We start from the raw sequence: 21,579 nt of genomic DNA, 5'->3' as shown, positions 1-21,579 counted from the left end.
AAACTAATATCTATCATCTAATCTCTTTCCTATCTATTGTTTACCTTGTTAGGCTTCATAATCAATGAAAATATAGGTTGAAATATTTTTAGTGTGGACATCTGAGCCTCTTTTGTGTCAGTATACCCCTAAATTTATATATATATATATATAATATTAAGTGGCAAATGTGGGAAAGCTTGATATGAAACATATTTTAATAATTGTTAACTACATATGGGTAGAACTCTACATAGAACAGTAACATGGTTCCCCAGTCGAGCGTGAAATTATAATTGACATTTTTTATCAAATTTTCATGGCAATTACAATTACAAAGTCAATTATCTAAACTCAATTACAATTTAATTACGACAGACAGTTTTGTTTTTTTTTTAAATTACAACTTGCAATTATAATTATGCCATAATTATAATTAATTATCAATTAAGCGATTACATTTATAATTGACCCCAACCCTGCATAGACCATGGACTGTACTACACGCACTGCATATGTTTAGCTTCTAACTTCAGTATAACTCACAAACCCAAAGAGCTACAGTATATACTTACTACTTATTTTGAGGCACCGTTTTGCTTCCATTGTGCTTCTAAATTGACTTCCGTGCTTTTGTGATTTTCCTACACGTAAAGTACCCCAGTCTGTTACAAACTCGTGTAGTTTCTTCTTCCTTTGGTGTTGTTAATGATCATGTTTGTGCTCGTGTGTGTGTGTTTTGGAAATTTTTTCCTTTTTTTCTTTACGTGTATTATTTCCCACTTGGTTTATTTGTATCTGTTTTTGTACTTATTTGGTGTTTGTACGGTAGTATTTTACTTCCTGTGTGCTGTTAAAATTAGTTATGAATCAAACCAGCAGTTGATATCAATGCTTTAAAGGTCTCACATGCAGTGTAGTTTAGAGTGAGGATCGTGAATATCAATCCTGCAGTCATTCTAAGTGTGGCACAAAACATATTTTTCTACTGAAAAGATACTATTAGAGTTGGCTCTGTGTGTGTTGGCATAAAACTTCTTCAATAAAACATCCACGGTGTCAAAGTTTTTGCATCTTTTGTGTGTGTGTGTGTGTGTATACAGTCAGACCATATCTGCCCCCCTCAAAAATAAAATATACATTCCATATGATTCAAATTCAAACTTTAAAATTTCAACCTTAAAACATAAAAAAGAAAGAAAACAAAAACACAAATTTTCAGTCTTTTTCTTCCTCTTCAGTAGAATATTATCTCTATGAGGAATCCTGACTGGACGTGCAGTAAGAGATGCCTTTGTCAGAAACTCTTTTTGAACAATGATTTTTGAGTGGGTCTGTAAAAATTTAATTCTTAATTAGAGTTAGAATTAAATACTCTATCGTTTGATTTTGACAGCTTTTCAGAGGAGTATTTTACTTCTACCTCATTGGGCTGTAGTGAGAAGTATAGTCTATAATGTTAACCTTATGGTTTGAAATTCGGTTAAAATAGATACATGTTTATCTACTTCATGTCAAATGTTATTGATCACCAGTTGTAGAAATTTATTTAAATCTAAATTTGTTCCTGAAATCCACCAACCTACTAGAATCTGAATAATCCTGATTTCGTTTTTTGGATCAAAGTTATCCCAATCCTATTAAAACTGAGGGTTTGATCCAGATTAAAACCAAGATGGGATTACTGTACATGATCGAATTGGATCTCAGAATCCATTTTTTAACAACCCATTTTCAATAATAAATCAACCAGATTACATTTAAACAACTGGTCCCAGGGTAATGGCTGACTTTGAAGAAAACCATTGTAGATAAATAAATTAATATCATAAATATAAATTTAATATTTACATTGTTACATATGCTATACATTTATAATTTCAGTATTATACAGCGTGAAAGGAAATCTATTAAAACAGACTTATGAATATCAACCACAGTTTTTTTTATTATTATTAATTGATTCTAGTGCTTTTTAATAAATGTTATTATTATTATTATTATTATTATTATTATTATTATTATTATTATTACTATTATTATTATTAATAATAATAATAATTAATAACAATTAAAATAATAAAATAATATAACAAGATAACAATAACAAGATACAATAATAATAGTAATAATAATAATAATAATAATAGTGCACAACTGCACTATTATCTCATTATTATTATTATTATTATTATTATTATTATTATTATTATCGTATCTTGTTATTGTTATCTTGTTATATTATTTTATTTAGTTTTGCACATATAAGTCTAATTACTGTTTATATTTATGTTTATATTATTTTTCTAGTTAATTGTTATTATTCAATGTTTACACTATTGGAGAGAGCACAGTTCACCAATTAAAATTCCTCGTGTGTATAACTTACATAACTTGGCCAACAAAGTTGATACTATTCTATTATTATTATTATTATTATTATTATTATTATTATTATTATTATTATTATTATTATTATTATTAAGATAATGTGTATAGAATTGTTCATCTTTAGATTTTATTTTATCTAAAGTCACAAATCCATAAACAAACTTCAAACTCTGTGATGTGATTTTACGACAGTGACGTAATCACCCTGTGAGTCCTGCCTCCATGGAAACTCACTCACGGTCGGAACTGTATTTACTCTCCTGTGTAAGTTTGTTTACTTCACTGTTAACTTGTCTTTTTTATGACTATTTGTGGCTTTTAGCTCCACACAAATGAATCTTTACGGACAAATCGAGACTTAATTGAAGCTGTTCTGCTATTGTTAGCTCAACTAGTTAGTCACCGTGTTCAGTAGAAATAAAAGGTTTTAATGTTAATATTAGGGTCTTCTTTGTGGTTCTCTTCGGTCTGTAATGTGTGTAATAATGTGTATATACTATTTATTTATTTAATGTCAGGGAGCTAACAGCTACGGACAGCTGGGTCAGGGACATGATGAGGACCAGTCCGAGCCCAGACTGTGTGATCATTGCCCGGCTCTCAGAGCCAGAGTCCGGGCAGTGAGCGGTGGAGGAGGACACTCCGTGTTAGTAACAGGTACGTTACAGTTACAGTGTAACGATAATCTGTGATCCTACAAGAAATAATGTGTTACTATCAGTCACTGCCTAATCTTATCCTTTCAGCGCATGCGCGTAGACTGCGTCACTTCCTTCACTCGCAAGCTTTACGACAGAGCTTTATTGTTTTTTTTATTTTTAAGTATAAATACAAACTAGAGCCGTATAGAGAAAGAGTTGCGACAACGGAAGTCCGGAATGCTTGACCGTCACGTGATTCATGTAAAACTGAATTTGTTCCCGGAAGTTAGTGGTGGGCCATTTTAATCCATTGATTCCGAGTGACATAACTGGGATTATCGGTAATTTGTCGTCAATAATTTCATTGATTGACAATATTTATACAGTACACCGTCATATGTATATTTATATACAATATATGTTCATGTAGTTCCATAAATTGTTTTTTCCCTAATGTAAAATCGTATTAATAATTAGTGTAAACAGCTACTTTACCTGATTTTTTGGACGTAGTTAAGGCCAACATTAGTATGGTTAAAAAATGTCTCAATATGTATTATGTGTATTATACATTGTTTTGAATTTTCTTTAAAAAAAAAAAAAAAAAAAAAAGGGGATCATTAAAAACACCACACGTTAATGTGTTTAGATACGCTGATGATAATAATAATAATAATAATAATAATAATAATAATAATAATAATAATAATAATAATAATAATAATATGATTATTTAAACGTCTTACTGTTCAAAAGTGCATCACAAACTGTCTAAAAGCTTCATTGGCTACAATAGTACACCGATCACTTCCGGGTAATGATTGTGAGGCTCCATGAGCCGCCATTGCTGTAAAAAAAAAAACCGAACCATTGGAGTGAACAGAGTTGTCTCAACTCTCTCTCTATACAACTCTGATTCAAACAGAAAAGCATCTTTCACATGAATACAGATTATAGACTAAATTGGAAGACAAAAGAAGAAGAAGAAGAACCAAGGGGCTAAACAATGAAATCAAACATCAGATTGGGCTTGTTGTTGTTTACGACAGAGCTCCTGGGACGTGATATTTGAATGTAAACTGACCATACAGTGTTTGTTAAATATTTAACAGTACATATGCAAATACGTAACTGTTTTGTGGTGTTTTTAATTGTTAATTAAAAAAAAAAAATACAAAAAGTAAAAACCACCTAGAGACGAGTGCTTAGTTGTAGTGTAACAGCTCCCCCTGGTGGTATAAATGCTTCATGTCGTGATGTAACTACACATTCTGCAGCATCACATTGAATACATGTTTATGTATTATTTGAACAGTCTTTAAAGCGTTGTTATTTTCTGAGCATTTTAGGAAGTTGTATAGTATTTCAATTCTGAAATAAATGCTTAGATAACAGGTTTTGAGTCAGAATAAATAAAAGATTAATAAGACTTTTTTTAATCTCTGTCCTCTGTCTGTAATTTAAAAATACCAAATGACACCAGCCGCAACGATGTAATGTTTTAATGAAATACTTAGATACTAAAGATATAATAATATACTGATAAAAAATATAATAAAACATATAAATACTGGTAATGAAATAATAATATTAATTACACTGAATTAACAACACTTTTTTTTTTTTTTAAATAAATGATTGATTGTTAAGATAGACTGTGTTGTCATTTTTACAAATGAGTATAAGTAGCTCAGTCATACTAAATGTATTGTTGGAATTTATAATTTTCAATAAAATGTGAGATGTATAATGTAATTATAGTGTTAAGATGTGTTATAATGTTTGTTTTTTTTAGACGTTTATGTTTGTTTTCTGATTTGCACAGAGAATGGAGAGGTGTATGTGTGCGGACAGAACCACAGAGGTCAGCTGGGACTCGGCCACACTTCAAACATTTCATCTTTTCAGCTCTGCCTTGGTTTGAATCAGAAGGTTACAGGTGTAGCATGTGGCTGGGAATTTACACTGTTTATCACTGGTAAGCAAATTAGTTTATCTATGTGGTCTTTAATAAAGTAAATAATAATGATAGCTGGCAAAGAAAGCTAGACATAGCTTTTTTAAAGCTGCTGGACATAATAGTTTATTATCAGATAAAGACATAGCGTAGGCTTCATTGATCAATAAATCTAAGATCATTTGTGTGAAAAAAAAGGTTGACATAGTCGTTTAAGTGGAGATCAAAACTAACTTTCGAGCTGCAGTTTCAAGCTTTATTTTTGTTTTTTTATTTTTTTCAAGCAAATTATCTTTGATGTCTTGATTATGAGGCCTACAATATGTCTTTATCTGTTTAAAAATGATTGTCCCCGGCAGCTTTAAGTGTGTAAAAAGTGTTTCTTATTTTAAATATGACTATTTCCCCCCTTTAACAATGTTTACCTGTGAGGTGGATGCGGTTAGAACCTTCACACACTTTCACCCAAATCTTTAAGGTTTTGTGTATTTTCCTTTTCACGCTCATGTCACCTGACAGACGGTGGTCAACTCCTGGCCTGTGGCTCTAATGCATTTGGACAACTGGGAGTTGAAGAGTCAGTCACACACTCTTTAGATCCACGTCTTGTTGAGGTGAGACTCAGGGATTGTGTGTTTATTAATCTGTGTTTGAAATCAACGAGTCAGTTTTAGTTCTTACAGATCATTGTTTGTGTTGTTTTTTATTTCAGGTCCTGAAGGAGCCAGTTGTCAGTGTGGCAGCAGGACTTAGACACTCACTCGCTGCAACTGGTAAGACAACGCCACAAATGGTCACCGTCTCAGCAAATTCTTTTATTATTGTGTTTTTTCAGGTTCTGGCTGTGTGTATCAGTGGGGAACTGGTTTATTAAATCAGGCCAAGAGAGCGCTCAGTCCTCAGCCTGTCCCATCATACCTCTGTTCCAAGGTGCCCTGCCTCGTACCAGGTAAGGTCACAGTACCAGATAAGGTCACAGTACTTTGTAAGGTCACTTATATAGAGGAAAGTTGACAGCATTTACTGTGATGGTACCGTATTTTACGGCTGTTGAACGCACGGCTGTATTGACCGCATTCCAATATTTTAGCAATTTTCCAAGAAAAATCCACGTAAAGGCCGCACCGTCACATAGGCTGCTCTCTATAAGTCTTTTCACACTCTGGAACTGTGCATGTGCGACCTAGGGGTCATAGGTCAGAGGGATGTAAACGTCAACAAGCTCGTTCACTCCTTAAATATTTCTATTTTAACAGCGTTTGTAATGTTATTCCTGAGATCTTTAGTGTTTTAATAGTCTTCATATTATTCATATTACACATATTCAGACTGGAGGGGGGGCAGGGTTCGTTCTTTCTTTCTTTCTTTCTTTCTTTCTTTCTTTCTTTCTTTCTTTCTTTCTTTCTTTCTTTCTTTCTTTCCTGGTGACGGACTCTCCCACTGAACCATTATGTAGAGTATCAAAAATTCAAACAAAATTCAATCGTGCGCTTCTCTAATTTCTGGCTGTTTCTGATTTAAAAAAATGCAAAATTCTGACTCGCCAGCGCCCCCAAGTACGCCAAAAATGCATTACAAGATAGGAATTGCCAAAAAAATTGATTCATCGTAAAATCATGAAAATGGACACAGAAGTAGACCATGACAAGACAAGTAAAAATATTATCAAGACCATGCCAAAAAAATACACAGGAAGGCCAGAATCAAATTGCTTTCTCCTAGGGCGTTTCACTGACTGGCTCAAAAGCGCTGGAAATCATCTAGAGAAGTGGGACATCAAAAGTTATCTATAGATTTTTGATAACTTGCATATTTGATAACGTAACACATGGGGCGGAGCTAATTACTGTGACATTACACAGGGGCAGAGCTATTATTTGTAACATAACACAGGGGGCGGAGCTAATTACTGTGACATTACACAGGGGGCGGAGCTATTATTTGTAACGTAACACAGGGGCGGAGCTATTATTTGTAACGTAACACAGCGGCTGAGCTAATTACTGTGACATTACACAGGGGGAGGAGGTATTATTTGTAACATAACACAGGGGGCGGAGCTATTAATTGTATTCTAACACAAGGGGTGGAGCTAATAACTGTAACATAACACAAGGGGTGGAGCTAAATACTTTGACATTACACAGGGGGCGGAGCTATTATTTGTAATGTAACACAAGGGGCGGAGCTATTAATTGTACTGTAACACAGGGGGCGGAGCTATTAATTGTATTCTAACACAAGGGGCGGAGCTATTATTTGTAACATAACACAGGGGGCGGAGCTATTAATTGTATTCTAACACAAGGGGTGGAGCTAATAACTGTAACATAACACAAGAGGTGGAGCTATTATTTGTAATGTAACACAGGGGGCGGAGCTATTAATTGTATTCTAACACAAGGGGCGGAGCTATTATTTGTAACATAACACAGGGGGCGGAGCTATTAATTGTATTCTAACACAAGGGGTGGAGCTAATAACTGTAACATAACACAAGGGGCGGAGCTAATAACTAACATAACACAGGGGGCGGAGCTATTAATTGTATTCTAACACAAGGGGTGGAGCTAATAACTGTAGCATAACACAAGGGGCGGAGCTAAATACTTTGACCTTACACAGGGGGCGGAGCTATTATTTGTAATGTAACACAAGGGGCGGAGCTATTAATTGTACTGTAACACGGGGCGGAGCTATTAATTGTATTCTAACACAAGGGGCGGAGCTATTATTTGTAACATAACACAGGGGGCGGAGCTATTAATTGTATTCTAACACAAGGGGCGGAGCTATTATTTGTAACGTAACACAAGGGGCGGAGCTAATTACTGTAACATAACACAGGGGGCGGAGCTATTAATTGTATTCTAACACAAGGGGTGGAGCTAATAACTGTAACATAACACAAGGGGCGGAGCTAAATACTTTGACATTACACAGGGGGCGGAGCTATTATTTGTAATGTAACACAAGGGGCGGAGCTATTAATTGTACTGTAACACAGGGGGCGGAGCTATTAATTGTATTCTAACACAAGGGGCGGAGCTATTATTTGTAACATAACACAGGGGGCGGAGCTATTAATTGTATTCTAACACAAGGGGTGGAGCTAATAACTGTAACATAACACAAGAGGTGGAGCTATTATTTGTAATGTAACACAGGGGGCGGAGCTATTAATTGTATTCTAACACAAGGGGCGGAGCTATTATTTGTAACATAACACAGGGGGCGGAGCTATTAATTGTATTCTAACACAAGGGGTGGAGCTAATAACTGTAACATAACACAAGGGGCGGAGCTAATAACTGTAACATAACACAGGGGGCGGAGCTATTAATTGTATTCTAACACAAGGGGTGGAGCTAATAACTGTAACATAACACAAGGGGCGGAGCTAAATACTTTGACATTACACAGGGGGCGGAGCTATTATTTGTAATGTAACACAAGGGGCGGAGCTATTAATTGTACTGTAACACAGGGGGCGGAGCTATTAATTGTATTCTAACACAAGGGGCGGAGCTATTATTTGTAACATAACACAGGGGGCGGAGCTATTAATTGTATTCTAACACAAGGGGTGGAGCTAATAACTGTAACATAACACAAGAGGTGGAGCTATTATTTGTAATGTAACACAGGGGGCGGAGCTATTAATTGTATTCTAACACAAGGGGCGGAGCTATTATTTGTAACATAACACAGGGGGCGGAGCTATTAATTGTATTCTAACACAAGGGGTGGAGCTAATAACTGTAACATAACACAAGGGGCGGAGCTAATAACTGTAACATAACACAGGGGGCGGAGCTATTAATTGTATTCTAACACAAGGGGTGGAGCTAATAACTGTAACATAACACAAGGGGCGGAGCTAAATACTTTGACATTACACAGGGGGCGGAGCTATTATTTGTAATGTAACACAAGGGGCGGAGCTATTAATTGTATTCTAACACAAGGGGCGGAGCTATTATTTGTAACATAACACAGGGGGCGGAGCTATTAATTGTACTGTAACACAGGGGGCGGAGCTATTAATTGTATTCTAACACAAGGGGCGGAGCTATTATTTGTAACGTAACACAAGGGGCGGAGCTAATTACTGTAACATAACACAAGAGGTGGAGCTATTATTTGTAATGTAACACAAGGGGCGGAGCTAATTACTGTAACATAACACAAGAGGTGGAGCTATTAATTGTAACATAACACAAACATTACCCAGGGGGCGGAGCTAAATACTTTGACATTACACAGGGGGTGGAGCTATTATTTGTAAAGTAACACAAGGGGCGGAGCTATTATTTGTAACATAACACAAACTTTACCCAGGGGGGCGGAGCTAAATACTTTGACCTCACACAGGGGCGGAGCTATTATTTGTAACATAACACAAGGGGCGGAGCTATTAATTGTACTGTAACACAGGGGGCGGAGCTATTAATTGTATTCTAGCACAAGGGGCGGAGCTATTATTTGTAACATATCACAAAGGGCGGCGCTATTATTTGTAACATATCACAAAGGGCGGAGCTATTATTTGTAATGTAACACAAGGGGCGAAGCTATTAATTGTAACATAACACAAAGGGCGGAGCTAATTACTGACTTTTCACAGGGGGCGGAGCTATTAATTGTACTCTAACACAAGGGGCAGGGGTATTAACTTTAAGATAACACAAGGGGCGGAGCTAATAATTGTAACATTATACAATGGGCGGAGCTAATTACTGTAACATAACACAAGGTGCAGAGCTAATAATTGTAAAAATGTGGAAATATGGAAATTGGCGCGTTAGCGCCCCCTACAGAGTGAAGACAATTTAATATGGGGCGAAAAAAATCAAAAACATTTTCACAAACTTCTGTTTTGGCCTCTCGATCAAAACAGTCAATGAGACGCATGCTTTATTTTCTATCGTGTTATTTCCATTTTGTGTTAATAGGAAATTGGCCAAATCTTGAATATCGTCAGCTCAAACTTTACACTACTACTACTACTACTACTACTACTAATACTACTACTACTACTACTAATACTACTACTACTACTACTACTACTACTACTAATACTACTACTACTACTACTACTACTACTACTACTACTACTACTACTACTACTACTCCAGTAATGTTCTTGGATGTGTTTGTACAACAACAAAAATCATATATGTTTATATCTCAATAGTACATTTCTGTCGAAAGAAATCAATAATAATGCACTGATAGTATAAAATTTACTCTTATATTATGTCTTAGTATGAACTTGAGGCAGCGCATCGAAGGAGGCCCAGCAAAGGCGGCAGGGAAAAGGTGGCGCAGATTGCCGAAGGCGGTGCAATGCGGTACAGGCGGCGCAGGAAAAGGCATCGTGGCAAAGGCAGCACTGGAAAGGCTGCACGGCAAAAGTGACGCCTTTACCTGCAGCGCCTTCGGTATGAAAAGGACAGTATGAGTATTGAGATAATTTTATGAGGTAAACCATTCACTAACCGTGTTCATGATTATTTTTATCAAGCTATTGTTTTAATTCAATTTTCAAATTTGAACGAAGTGCACGAGATGGACACTAAACAGGTTGATAAGTGAAACTGCACTGATCAGCTGATTGGTCACTGTTGCAGCATTAGCTTTAGCAGCTAACTATGCATTTCTGCCTTGGAGACCGATACCACGATTCTGCAAAAAATCTTTCAAGGAATCAACGCTCCAACTGGAAAAATAATCTTAATCTCTGTCAGACTCGCTGCCTACACCGAGTTTATCCCTCTTGACCTTTGACCTCATGTGCGGGAGTGTGAAAAGGCGTCTTGGCTGATGAGGGGGCCCTTCAAACGACTCGGCCAATCAGAACTTGAAACTAAAAACAAATAATCTACAGATGACTTCTGCTTCACTCTCTCACTCCAATCAGACAGCGTCCTACATACGGAGCATGTTTTAACTGTCCTGTTATTGAAGCTGTGAGAGATTTAACTTTTCCTACATTATGTGAAGCTGGTTTTTGAATGTTCAGTTTACCCTGTTGTTCACTTGCTGTTACAGTTCATTCATTTTGCTGTAGGGGGGACTGTCAGTAATATTCTGCCTCCCAACACTCGCTTTCACTGGACACATGTGTAACTGACTGATAAATCCACACATTGAGTGCTCTGCCATATTGGCCGCACCCTCAACTTTAAATGAAAAAACTAGCATCCTATACGCCAGAAAATATGGTACTTGGTCTATGAAATGAGAGGTATTTTTTGATGGTTGCAGGTTTGGATCTGAGGAAATCATACCGAGTGGCTGCTGGCTCAGCTCACAGTGTGTGTCTGACAGGTAGGATCTGGAGGAAGGACATTTGTTTGTTTGTTTGTTTGTTTGTTTCAGTTTAGAAATATATAACAAGACTGAAACAGAAGCAAAAATGTATATATACCCTACATAAATCATATCATTCAACCTTTCTCAGTAATACACACAAAAGAAATGCAGGCAACAAAGTACATTTGAGTTGCCTTTTTCAAATAATACAAAAAAAAAAAATATATATATATATATATATATATACGTATATACATATATATGTATATATACACTACCTGTCAAAAGTTTTAGAACACCCACATTTTTCCAGTTATTTATTGCTGTTCTGCAGCAATGAAGGTTGAATCAGCCTTGAAAGCTGGTTTAGCTACTAATTCCTACAGGTGTTTCAACTTTTCTTGGTTACTTCCAACTCCCTCCGTCTGCATAAAAGCAGTGTTGGAACACTCCGTGGTACCAGACCCTCATGAGCATCAGGTGAACAGTATTGTTCATGGATTCCATGAATTGCTTATTTGTTCTATGCTTTCATTTCAGAGTGCAATGACACAGTAGCCTAAATAATTTTCAGTAAAAAACTGGGGAAAATGTGGTGTTCTAAAACTTTTGATTGGTAGCGTATATACATACATTTAACAAAGAACACATACTTATGTCTACTGCTATACATAACTCTCTAAAATACATTGAAACATTTTATTTTTGAAAATGAATAGGGTGTGACTCCTTTTTATTTCTTTATCAACATTATTCCACAAATTAACCCCTAGAGCAAACAGACATCTTAATTTTACTTCTAAACTTGCTTTTGGTAAAATAAACGTAAATTGATCTCTTAGGCTATATTTGCTTGAAGTATTTTTGAACACCTTCTGGAAGAGTATTTATTTTAGCTTTGAACATTATCTGTTATTTAATAAGAAACATCTTTAATTATCACAAGTTATTGATTGAACAAGTAACGGATGTGTGTGGTCACGATATCCTGCTTTGTTTCTCAATCGTACAGCCTTTTTTTTTTGGAATAAAACAATATCAATGGTCTTAAAAGCAGGTAAATTGTGTTTTGTGCTGCTGCTCTGTGGAGAGGGGGGGGGGTGTACTGTGAAGTCTGCAGATTGATGTAGGGATCTGTCTTTAACAGCCTGTTCATTGATCTATATGGGCTTATTCTCTGTCCTGCAATTAGTTAACCAGTCCCTCTCTATTGGTTTTCTCTGCTGCATCTGTTATTAGGGGAGTAATGCTGTGTGTGTGTGTGCGTGTGTGTGTGCGTGTGTGTAGGAGATGGTGATTTGTTCCTGTGGGGGAGCAATAAGCACTGCCAGCTGCTCTCCTCAGATCCCTTCGTCCCATGTCCTCGTCCACTCAGACGTTCTCTGCTGCAGGAAGAGAACGTTGGGAACGTTTGGTGTGGATGGACACACGTTGTAGCTCAAACAGGTTCCAGGTTTTCACTTCCCTTTCTCTATGTGAAGCTCACAGTTTCGTAAGTGATCCCTAAAACAGTGGCTCTATGTGAACAAGGCTGTGGTGTGTTTCAGAGAGTGGGCGTGTGTTCACGTGGGGCAGGGGGGATTATGGTCAGCTGGGCAGACCACCTCCGACCAACCAGGGACCAACACAGACGTCTGCTGAAGGTGTCCTACCTTCAGAGGTCAAAGATCTCTGTGGAGCAACTCAGGTTAGGCCAGAGTAAATCTCTAAGAGCAACATAACAGACTAAAGGTGCGTTTACACCGAACTCAGTCGCCTGTGATGAGTCGCTTGAACATAGTGGCGCTTTTTCACTTCATCGCTCCAGTGGCATGATGACCAGGGAATAGTGTGTGTCTGCGGAGCCGGTGACAGGGGAGAGAGAGGGCTGATCACTTCTTCTCTGGCCGTCCGTTTACAGCACTTATCATAGAGAGTGCCGGTTTTACAGTTTAAATGATCAAGTTACGAGTTACAAAGGATGAGTTCACTCAGAATGTAGGTTATTCAAGGAGTTAACCGCTTTAATTTTACCCAGGTAAGTTGAGGAAGTGTACAGCCCTCCCTCTGCAGCCATCTCACTCTAGCGGGGGAGGGGCTGCTGCTTTGGCTCTACAGTTGGTGACGGCCGGGGGAGTTGGCGCTTGAAGTCGCTTGAAAAGTTCTAATCTCACCACTTTGATCAATTTGGTTGATCTTGGTGTCTAAAAGTAGGTTTCTGTGTATGGGAAAGCTAATAATTCAACTCATAACACTCTTAAGAACTTCTTTCTACCATTTCTAGCAAGAGATTAAGATAACTATAGATAGACCAGGACATAAGCTTTTAGACCTTTTATATGATTCTTGTTTGAATGTACAACTGAAATGGGACTAAACTGGGACAATGATAGTTAAATTGCAGCATAGAATACATTTCACAAAAAGTTTTTAAAAAGGGGTGTCTGTTCTCTTGTACTTTGGGGAACACATCTAACGTGGCATAGTCTTCAAAAGTCATTGAGGTTCAAGGTGACGGGGTGCTGAACCGTCAGTTATGATTGCATCAGCCTTTGGTTCCATGTCAGGTATTGATCTCAGAATTATCCATATTCTACATCCGTATTCCACATTCCATTCTTGCTCTGAACGAAGGTGGATGCGTTTCTCTCTGCTCCCTCCCTCCCTATCTGCCCTGCTGTTGCTTGGTTGTTTCTGTGCTGTTTTTGTCAGAATCTAATAGGAGCCTTTCTCTACATCTCTATCCAAAAAACAACATTATGGAATTGATCAGCTGGTCTCTCAATGCAGTGGACCAAATATTTTCAACAAAAGAACGGGCAGAGGTGAGCCCGCCTGTCCGGACGGAACATCTGCAGCGGGATACATGAGGACATGGAAGACGTCGTCAACATAATTGGAATTATGGTAGCCGGTATGCTGCTTATTGGAGCTGGCCGTTACCTGACTATCACAAAGTCTGGATTACGTTGGCAGCTGTTTTGGGAAGGCTGCCAATCACTTTCTGATGGATTGGGCAGGACTCTTAACACTCAGACTCATGCGATAAACAAACTCAAAGTAAGCAGATGCTACTTGGAACATCTACGCGGAATTGAATCCAACTTAGTGTTGTTAAAACTGCTCAGCTTTCGATAAGGCCACCATATTGGATTACTGAAGTTTGAGAGATATACTCAAAGGCTTAAGGAGAATTGTGCTTAGCCTGACCGAAAAACAAATCATTATCTCATTCGACTCCCCACAATCCAGCTTTTCAAGGCCAGCTTATCTGACTATTCTCCAGGATGTTGTGTTGACCGAGGCTCCGTCCCCTTCCTCCTCCTGCTCTTCCCCACCACCACCTGGAACTTTGTTTCTGACTCAGAACTGCCCCGAGGTTGTTTGACATCATCTGCGACTGGCTGAACTGAACAGAATAAAGCGAACGGATCATGTTTCAACACCTTCTTTGCTTTGTCTTCGAATTTTGTTGTAATTGTGTCTTTGACGCGTCTGTGTGTGCAAGGTTTTTTCCCGTAATAGCTTGCGACCCACAGTACTTCCGCTCCTGTACTCCCATGTTACAGTATATGTGATCGTCTTTTCATGTTTCTTGGATGGGATGTAACTGGAACTGAATTTCCCCTCGGGGATGAATAAATTAGTCTGAATGGCCACGTTTCGTTCGGAGTTTTATTTCCTCTTTAAAGCGGAATAAAAGTTAATTTTATTTACCGGTGATTAGTTCATATCTCTCTTCCGTTCTGTGGACCAAAGTGCGTTATTGTCGAGCTGTTGCTTCAAAACTACAATCAAAATAAAGGTGAAAACACGTCATTGTCTCCCCCTGTCCAATCAGAGCCTTCCCAACTCCCAGACCTAAAGCGGAATTAACTAAAGCTTAATCAATCCATGTAAACCTTAATTCAGGAATTACTATTACCATGTAAACACGAAGCAGAACACTTTCATTTCGATTGATTTCATTCGGTATAACTAAATCCGAATTTTAAAAAAATCATGTAACCGTGGCCGATCTGAATCTGTATTGGCCAAGTCTGTGCATATTTATTACAAAACATACAATTTTGGTACTGCATATGGCAGCCATCTTGAAAATGGGTAGCCATCTTGAATTTCAAGGTCTCTGCCAATTTTGGTGCTTGTATCACAATTTGAAAGATTCCTTTGAAATTCAATGCTATCTGCTCCACTGGACAGACAAACTTTTTTTTTGCAGAAAATCACACCTTAAACATAGAGTGGACGTGGCCTGACTTTCCCCTCTCTTCCTCACTCACGCTCAATTTTTACATAAAATTTTGTGTGCACAATGACATTTTCAGTATTTCAACTCAATAAAAGATGGAGCTGTCCTAATATAACCCTTGAACATTTATTCAAAACACCTAAAAAAAAAAAGAAAAGAATGAGTAGCTAATCAAATCAGTGCCAGGCAGGATCTGGCACAAATTAAGCTCTGAATTGACCCCAACCCTGGTCTATTATGCCAGATTTAGAATTATTATGGATTAGAGATTATTATATTTGTATGTATATTAGATTTAAAGTTATTGTGCTTGTCCAGAAGGAGGCAGCAGAGAAGCAGGGAGAGGAAATGTAGATTAAGGTTGTTTAGTAATACAGGAGGAGTAACACTGATATGGAGATTCATTGATAATAGCATCAATGTACACACGCGCACACACACACACATACTCCTTTATGGTGCATCAGGGAGGGGACCACCACTCCAATCTAGTGATCTCAGGTTGTTCCTCCCTAAGGAACCATTCTCTAGTCCAAACTGATGCTAATGCTGATAATGACATGAATGTCGGTGAGAAACTAAATGACTCGTCTACACATTGATCATGACTGCAGTCATGACACGTGTTAAAGCATCATCACCTTGTGTGTACAAAGTGAAAGGCAAGATGAATTAGCTGAGTGTGCCATCAATTTCTGTCCTACAGTGTTGACCCATCAGTTTGTGGACACACACACACACACACACACACACGGAGGAACTATTTAATAAACTGTCACGTTTTTATGAGACGTGCTACAGTCAATAAAAGGAAGAATTACAGCCTGTCAGCAGCTCAGGAATCACTCTCAGCAATAACCCTTTCCTAGCAAAACATTTTCATCTTCTGACCATTAGAATATTTACAGCATTTCCTTTAACAACGGTTATTGCTCGTTCTTTTTGTCAGACAAAACATTTTATCTTCAGTGTTTTTATATTATAAAGAAATAGACAAGTGTGACAGTTTGATCAAATGTAAACTTGGCATCTACAGAACTGTAGCTCCCGTGTGTGTTCCTGTGTGTTTCTGTGTGTGTTCCTCTGTGTGTTTGCATGTGTGTTCCTGTGTGTGTTTTTGTGTGTGTTCCTGTGTGTGTTTCTGTGTGTGTTCCTCTGAGTGTTCCTGTGTGTGTTCCTGTGTGTGTGTGTGTGTGTGTGTATCCAATATCCATTAGAAGTAGGAGTTGGTTTCTAGTACATGTGTTTAGTAAAAGTGATCTGCAGTTACAGCTCTTGTTGTGTTTTAATGTAGTTTATCATAAAGTAATTCATTATTAAGCATTGTTAAGCACAGTGTTAATCAAATGGGGGGTACGTGTACCCCTAGGGGTACGTAATGGCACTATACTTGAGAGAGAGAGAGAGATAGAGAAAGAGAGAAACATTAACAAAGAGTCAGTCTTGGTCCCACAGGCATGAGATGACTGGAAATGATAAAAACTCTAGAAATAAACCTATTCAGGAACCACTAAATCAGCATTTTTCAACCTGTTGGGTGGTCGCCTGAAATTTCGGAAAAATTAAAATATATTTTTGAAATGTTTTAATTATAATCCTTTAAAAATGTTTTAAATAAAACACTCTTAAACAGATGTATTTCTATATTTTGACTTTGTGAAATATGCATCTAGTTAAACTAAAATGCTGTTAAAAGCTCAAACATGATCAAAAACTATAGAAAAAAATGTCTTTAGGTTTGTCAGGGAACCACTGCACTAAATACTCTTTCTTTCCACTGATTTACAAAATGAGATTCTTTAAAATGTGTGTTATCACTCATTCATTCCATTATTATGATCTATAGTTGTTTTTAAATAGTTTTCTAAGCAAAATGTTGTAGTCGGACAAAGGGGGGACTTGGATTCAGAAATATCAGAAAAGGGGACTAGAGCCATAAAAGTTTGAGAACAACTGTTTTAGTGAATAAAATTGTAACTATTTGCTTTTGTTTTGTGTTCTTTTCTCCTGCAGATTTCATGTGGTTCTGAACATAACCTCGCTCTCGTAGGTGAGTATTTCAAACATTATTGTGATTTTTTTTTTTTTTAAAACTGCTGGCGAAAAATGACCTCAAATCACACGTGTAGTGGAAGGTTGTGGGTTTGAATCCCAAGGTGAACCAGAGACATTTGTGTAGTGAACTTTTCCTCCTGGGTGAGTTTTCTGCGTCGGCCCAAAAATATCTACTGCATGTGAGTTTGAGCTCATTCTGTAAATTACATTTAAATGTATAAATGAAATGGAGAAATGATACAAATAAGAAAACTATACACATTTGTTTGTGTTCTTAAAATGTATTATTCATCAAAGTTCTGAAAAGGAAAGATGACAATTTGTGAGAATGTGCGGATGAGATCAGGAGGAACACAGAAAAGAAGTCAAGTAAGTAAAGGGTAAATCATTTTTATTCTAAAGAGAATAAGATGTGCTTTTAATTTTACTTTCAGTTCTATCGAGTTTGATGATGTGTTTTTTTTTAGTTTTATGTCAGCCTGAAAGTCTCTCTGGCTTTTTTTTAGAGCATCCAACCAGAAACCTTGAACATTTTGGAAACCTTTCTCATACATATTTCAACGCTAACCCAGTTTCTTTTTGACATCAGCTCAAATTAAAATTTTCATTGCTGAAGTAACGACATCATATGCCGTTAGAGTGCAAATATTAAACTTAGGCTGTGCCTGCACCAGAAACTAAGCCTCCACGTTGATTATTTTAGACCAAAGGATAATAGATGTGATGATGGTGTTATCACAGCACATGTTCTGAGCTCAGATGAAGGAGGAGATGCTACATCTCAGGATCAGTGAAAAAGCAAAAACAGGATTGGAAGCTGAGACGTGAGAGCTGCTATTTCTGGTTCTGAAGTAGGTCAGGCAGAAAAGAACTGAGGACGAGAGCATCGCATTCTGCTCATGATATCCACTGATAAATGATTTAGTTGAAGCTTATCTTTTAGAAAGTTACAACGTCTTTTAACCCTCTGGAGTCCAGGGAATAACTTTTTGGCTACTTTTGATTTTACCTTCATATATATCTCACCATAAAAACAATTTAGCTTGCCTTGTTTGGTATCATTTTTTTCAGCACAACTTCAGCTGCATGAACTTATAGTTAATTTGACTTACTTTATAAAAACAATGGACCTAAAATCACACAAAAACACCAAATGCGAGTAGAAAAAAAGGGGTCTTTTTACTGTGAAAACCATAAATATGTTTAACAAACTGGTTTGATGAATGAGAATGCAAATATAAAGTGTAATTATCAATGACATATGTACAAGTTTACAAAAAAAAAACAAGTTATATGAAACAATTTACATAAAAAGCAGGAAATGCCTCAGGCGTTTTTCACAAATCGTCTAAAATACAACGAAACCTCACAATCAGATGTTACAGATTATTGGTGTCACTAAAACAAACAGTTCAGTCTGCCTTTGACCATCATCTGTGTCTCTTTACCACTGGGTGTAAAGAGACACAGATTGTGTCAGCGTGAAACTGCTGATCACCACAGGTGTGATCTCTCACAATAACAAACGCTAAGCTGAAGTCATTTCAGTTTCTAGGGTTTCTTGAATTTCACCCATTAGTTGTGCTGAATAATGTGCAGACACTTTGTTGCCGTGGAAACACCAGTCCACTGTACTCCAGTGTTGGTGAGTCCATGAATTAAGCAGAGCACCAAAATGAAGCATTTTGCATTTCACCGCCAACTGTTTCCTCTACAAGCAAAAAAAAAAAAGGTTATAAAGGATGTGTTTGTGATGCACCAGTTAAATCTGGTCAAATGTCACGCTGACATGAGCTGCTGGTGACTTGTCTTCTTCACTGTTTAGCAGAAGCACAAAGATCATCTGATCCAGATATTTTACAGACGACACAACAAAGACAAAAGAAAACCAAAAACATTCGACAAAAATGCACAAAATATGAGATGAAGGGGCGGGAAAGGCTTGGAAGACTTTGTCTTTGGGAAAGCATGCTCGCGGCTGTTGCCATGGCGACGCAGCCCATTAGGTAACTGTGTTGCCATGGCACGTGTCTCCGCGGTGATGCAGACCTGCAGACCTGATCACACCGACCATGGGAGGCTGTGTGTGTGTCTGTGCGCTAAGGCCCCCTCCCGCTACACTGACCCCTGACCTCTTCCTTCCAGGGTCTCGTCTGTTTTCTTGGGGCTGGAACGAACACGGAATGTGTGGCAATGGTTCCCAGATCAACGTCATTCATCCTCAGCTCATCTCAGCGTTGAGACGGCCTCTTCTGATTGGCTGTGGAGCAGGACACTCATTGGTCGTTTGCAGCTCAAAACCAAACTGATTTATTAATATTAATAATATTAATAATGCTGCACCTTTGGACATTGATTGAGGCTTTTAAGCTTCATAGTTTTGACTCTTATGCAAAAACTTTCACTTTTTTTCCTGAGCTGTTCCGCTTTGTGACCAACGTTCTTGACCCAGGCTGAGTTATGAGTTCTGGTCCTTATTTCACCTCGCTGCTCATTATTTTGATGGACACAATAAGGCCAATGGCGTTGAAGGATACGACTGCTGGTCCAGTTTGTCTTCCTGATTGAATCCGTCATGTGAGGGATGGGCCGCTCCATCTTCACATGTCACCGCTTTTATTGCCGTGATCTTTGGTGTCAGGAGGTCGTCAATCTCAGCCCATCACACTAATAATCTCTGTGTCATCCTCTGATTTATCTCACACGTACACATTTTACCTGTCACTCAGTTATTTTCTCCTGTCACACGCTTTCATTCTTTGTTGATCTGCCATGAAACCCGTGTGTTACAGTTGACCCAGCGTACATATTCATATTCATAGGCTAAGGATGCCGCAGTGCAGCAGCACAGGAACTTCTGCAGAGAACCTGCCTGATAAACGTCTGACAATACTGTTACTAACACTATGCATTGATAAAGATGAAGAAAAAATGCTATTATTTCAGATATTTGAATAAATCGACACTCATTGGGAAAAAAAAGCAGTTCTTTGTTGTTTTATTTTATTTCTCACTATTTATTGTACAAGTCTTTACTGTATAAGTCAAAAAAGACACAATAAATCCCTAAGCAACACACAAATCACCTCGGGATCACTTACCACACAATGCACGGTGTTCAGCACACTCTGAACTCTCACTAAATGGCACACATTAGTGGCTGCTTTTATAGTTTATCTTCAGTTGGAACACGAGCAGCACACCTTTCCCTCACCTTGTGCTCAGGCTGGTATATTCAGTAGATTCAGGCCTGTGAGCTGTTGGCAGTGTGTTTGCAGTTTGGTAAAGTTGTTTGGTCCCTCGAGGCCAAAGAATGGATGTGTACGTTAAGTTTTTTAGGCTTCAAGAGATTTGCTCTTTGTCTTTGTTTCATGTGCTTTTGAGAACTTAACCTGCTGCGTGCCTTCAATAGCTGGTGTCTAATGTTTTAATTAAAAAAAAACAGACATTGGTCTTTATTGTTATTTAAGTTTCACTCCTGAATGTTAGAAGAATTTGCTGAAACGAGGCACTTTTCCATGTGTGATGAGTGAAATGGTTGGGCGTACATTAGCTGCACTAATATGTGGGGAAATAAATATCTTATTTTAAATGATTGTCACTTAAACTTCAGCCAGCTAAATAAATGATGTCAAATTTTTTTTCAAAACAACAATCCTTTAAGGGGATTATCTATGGTCTCTGGGTTAATTGGTTTGTTTTGCTTCAAAAAGACAAAGTTGCATCATTGTTTTAAGAAAGCATAACTCTTTCCTTCTTTTGTGTGTGTAATATTTACAGTCCTGTTTTAAGTATTCACCTCCTTGGATGATTCATCATTTTCATAGTTTTTTAACTTTAAAGTTTTCCTTTGGGGTCATTTTAATCACCAAATAGAATCTTTGGACAATGTATTGTTGTTTTAAGTCTATTGGCCCTGAAATGTAAAATAAACTGTTGGAGTGGATTCAAAAAAGAAAAAGGAAAGTAACAGAGTTGTTTGTAATTGAACACATATATAGAAAAAA

At 37.6% G+C, this 21,579-nt stretch overlaps 1 protein-coding gene across 2 annotated transcripts; it reads left to right on the top strand.

Annotated features, from left to right (window-relative positions):
• The first annotated feature begins 2,572 nt into the window (after window positions 1-2,572).
• sergef (secretion regulating guanine nucleotide exchange factor) lies at window positions 2,573-20,765 on the top strand. Of its 2 annotated transcripts, XM_028448821.1 has the most exons (11): window positions 2,573-2,634; window positions 2,889-3,027; window positions 4,837-4,989; window positions 5,488-5,582; window positions 5,681-5,741; window positions 5,804-5,917; window positions 11,239-11,301; window positions 12,574-12,732; window positions 12,834-12,973; window positions 17,531-17,567; window positions 19,718-20,765. In XM_028448821.1, exons 1-11 carry the CDS (start codon window positions 2,593-2,595, stop codon window positions 19,879-19,881), a joined length of 1,167 nt encoding a protein of 388 aa, XP_028304622.1. In that variant the 5' UTR covers window positions 2,573-2,592; the 3' UTR covers window positions 19,882-20,765. The 2 variants fall into 2 exon arrangements, with proteins under 2 accessions (XP_028304622.1, XP_028304624.1); XM_028448823.1 differs by lacking the exons at window positions 17,531-17,567; window positions 19,718-20,765 and adding an exon at window positions 14,039-15,710.
• Window positions 20,766-21,579: the final 814 nt, after the last annotated feature.

Source organism: Gouania willdenowi, chromosome 6 (genome assembly GCF_900634775.1).
Source record: "Gouania willdenowi chromosome 6, fGouWil2.1, whole genome shotgun sequence".
Lineage (NCBI taxonomy): Eukaryota > Metazoa > Chordata > Actinopteri > Blenniiformes > Gobiesocidae > Gouania > Gouania willdenowi.
The sequence above is the reverse complement of the archived record's forward strand: the minus strand, read 5'-3'. Positions and strand labels throughout refer to the sequence as shown.

Coding starts and splice junctions, on each gene's coding strand:
- sergef (XM_028448821.1), top strand. CDS start 2,593: ATGGAAACTCACTCACGGTCGGAACTGTATTTACTCTCCTGT. Junction 5,918..11,238: donor GGTGCCCTGCCTCGTACCAG/GTAAGGTCACAG, acceptor TGATGGTTGCAG/GTTTGGATCTGAGGAAATCA. Junction 11,302..12,573: donor TCACAGTGTGTGTCTGACAG/GTAGGATCTGGA, acceptor GCGTGTGTGTAG/GAGATGGTGATTTGTTCCTG.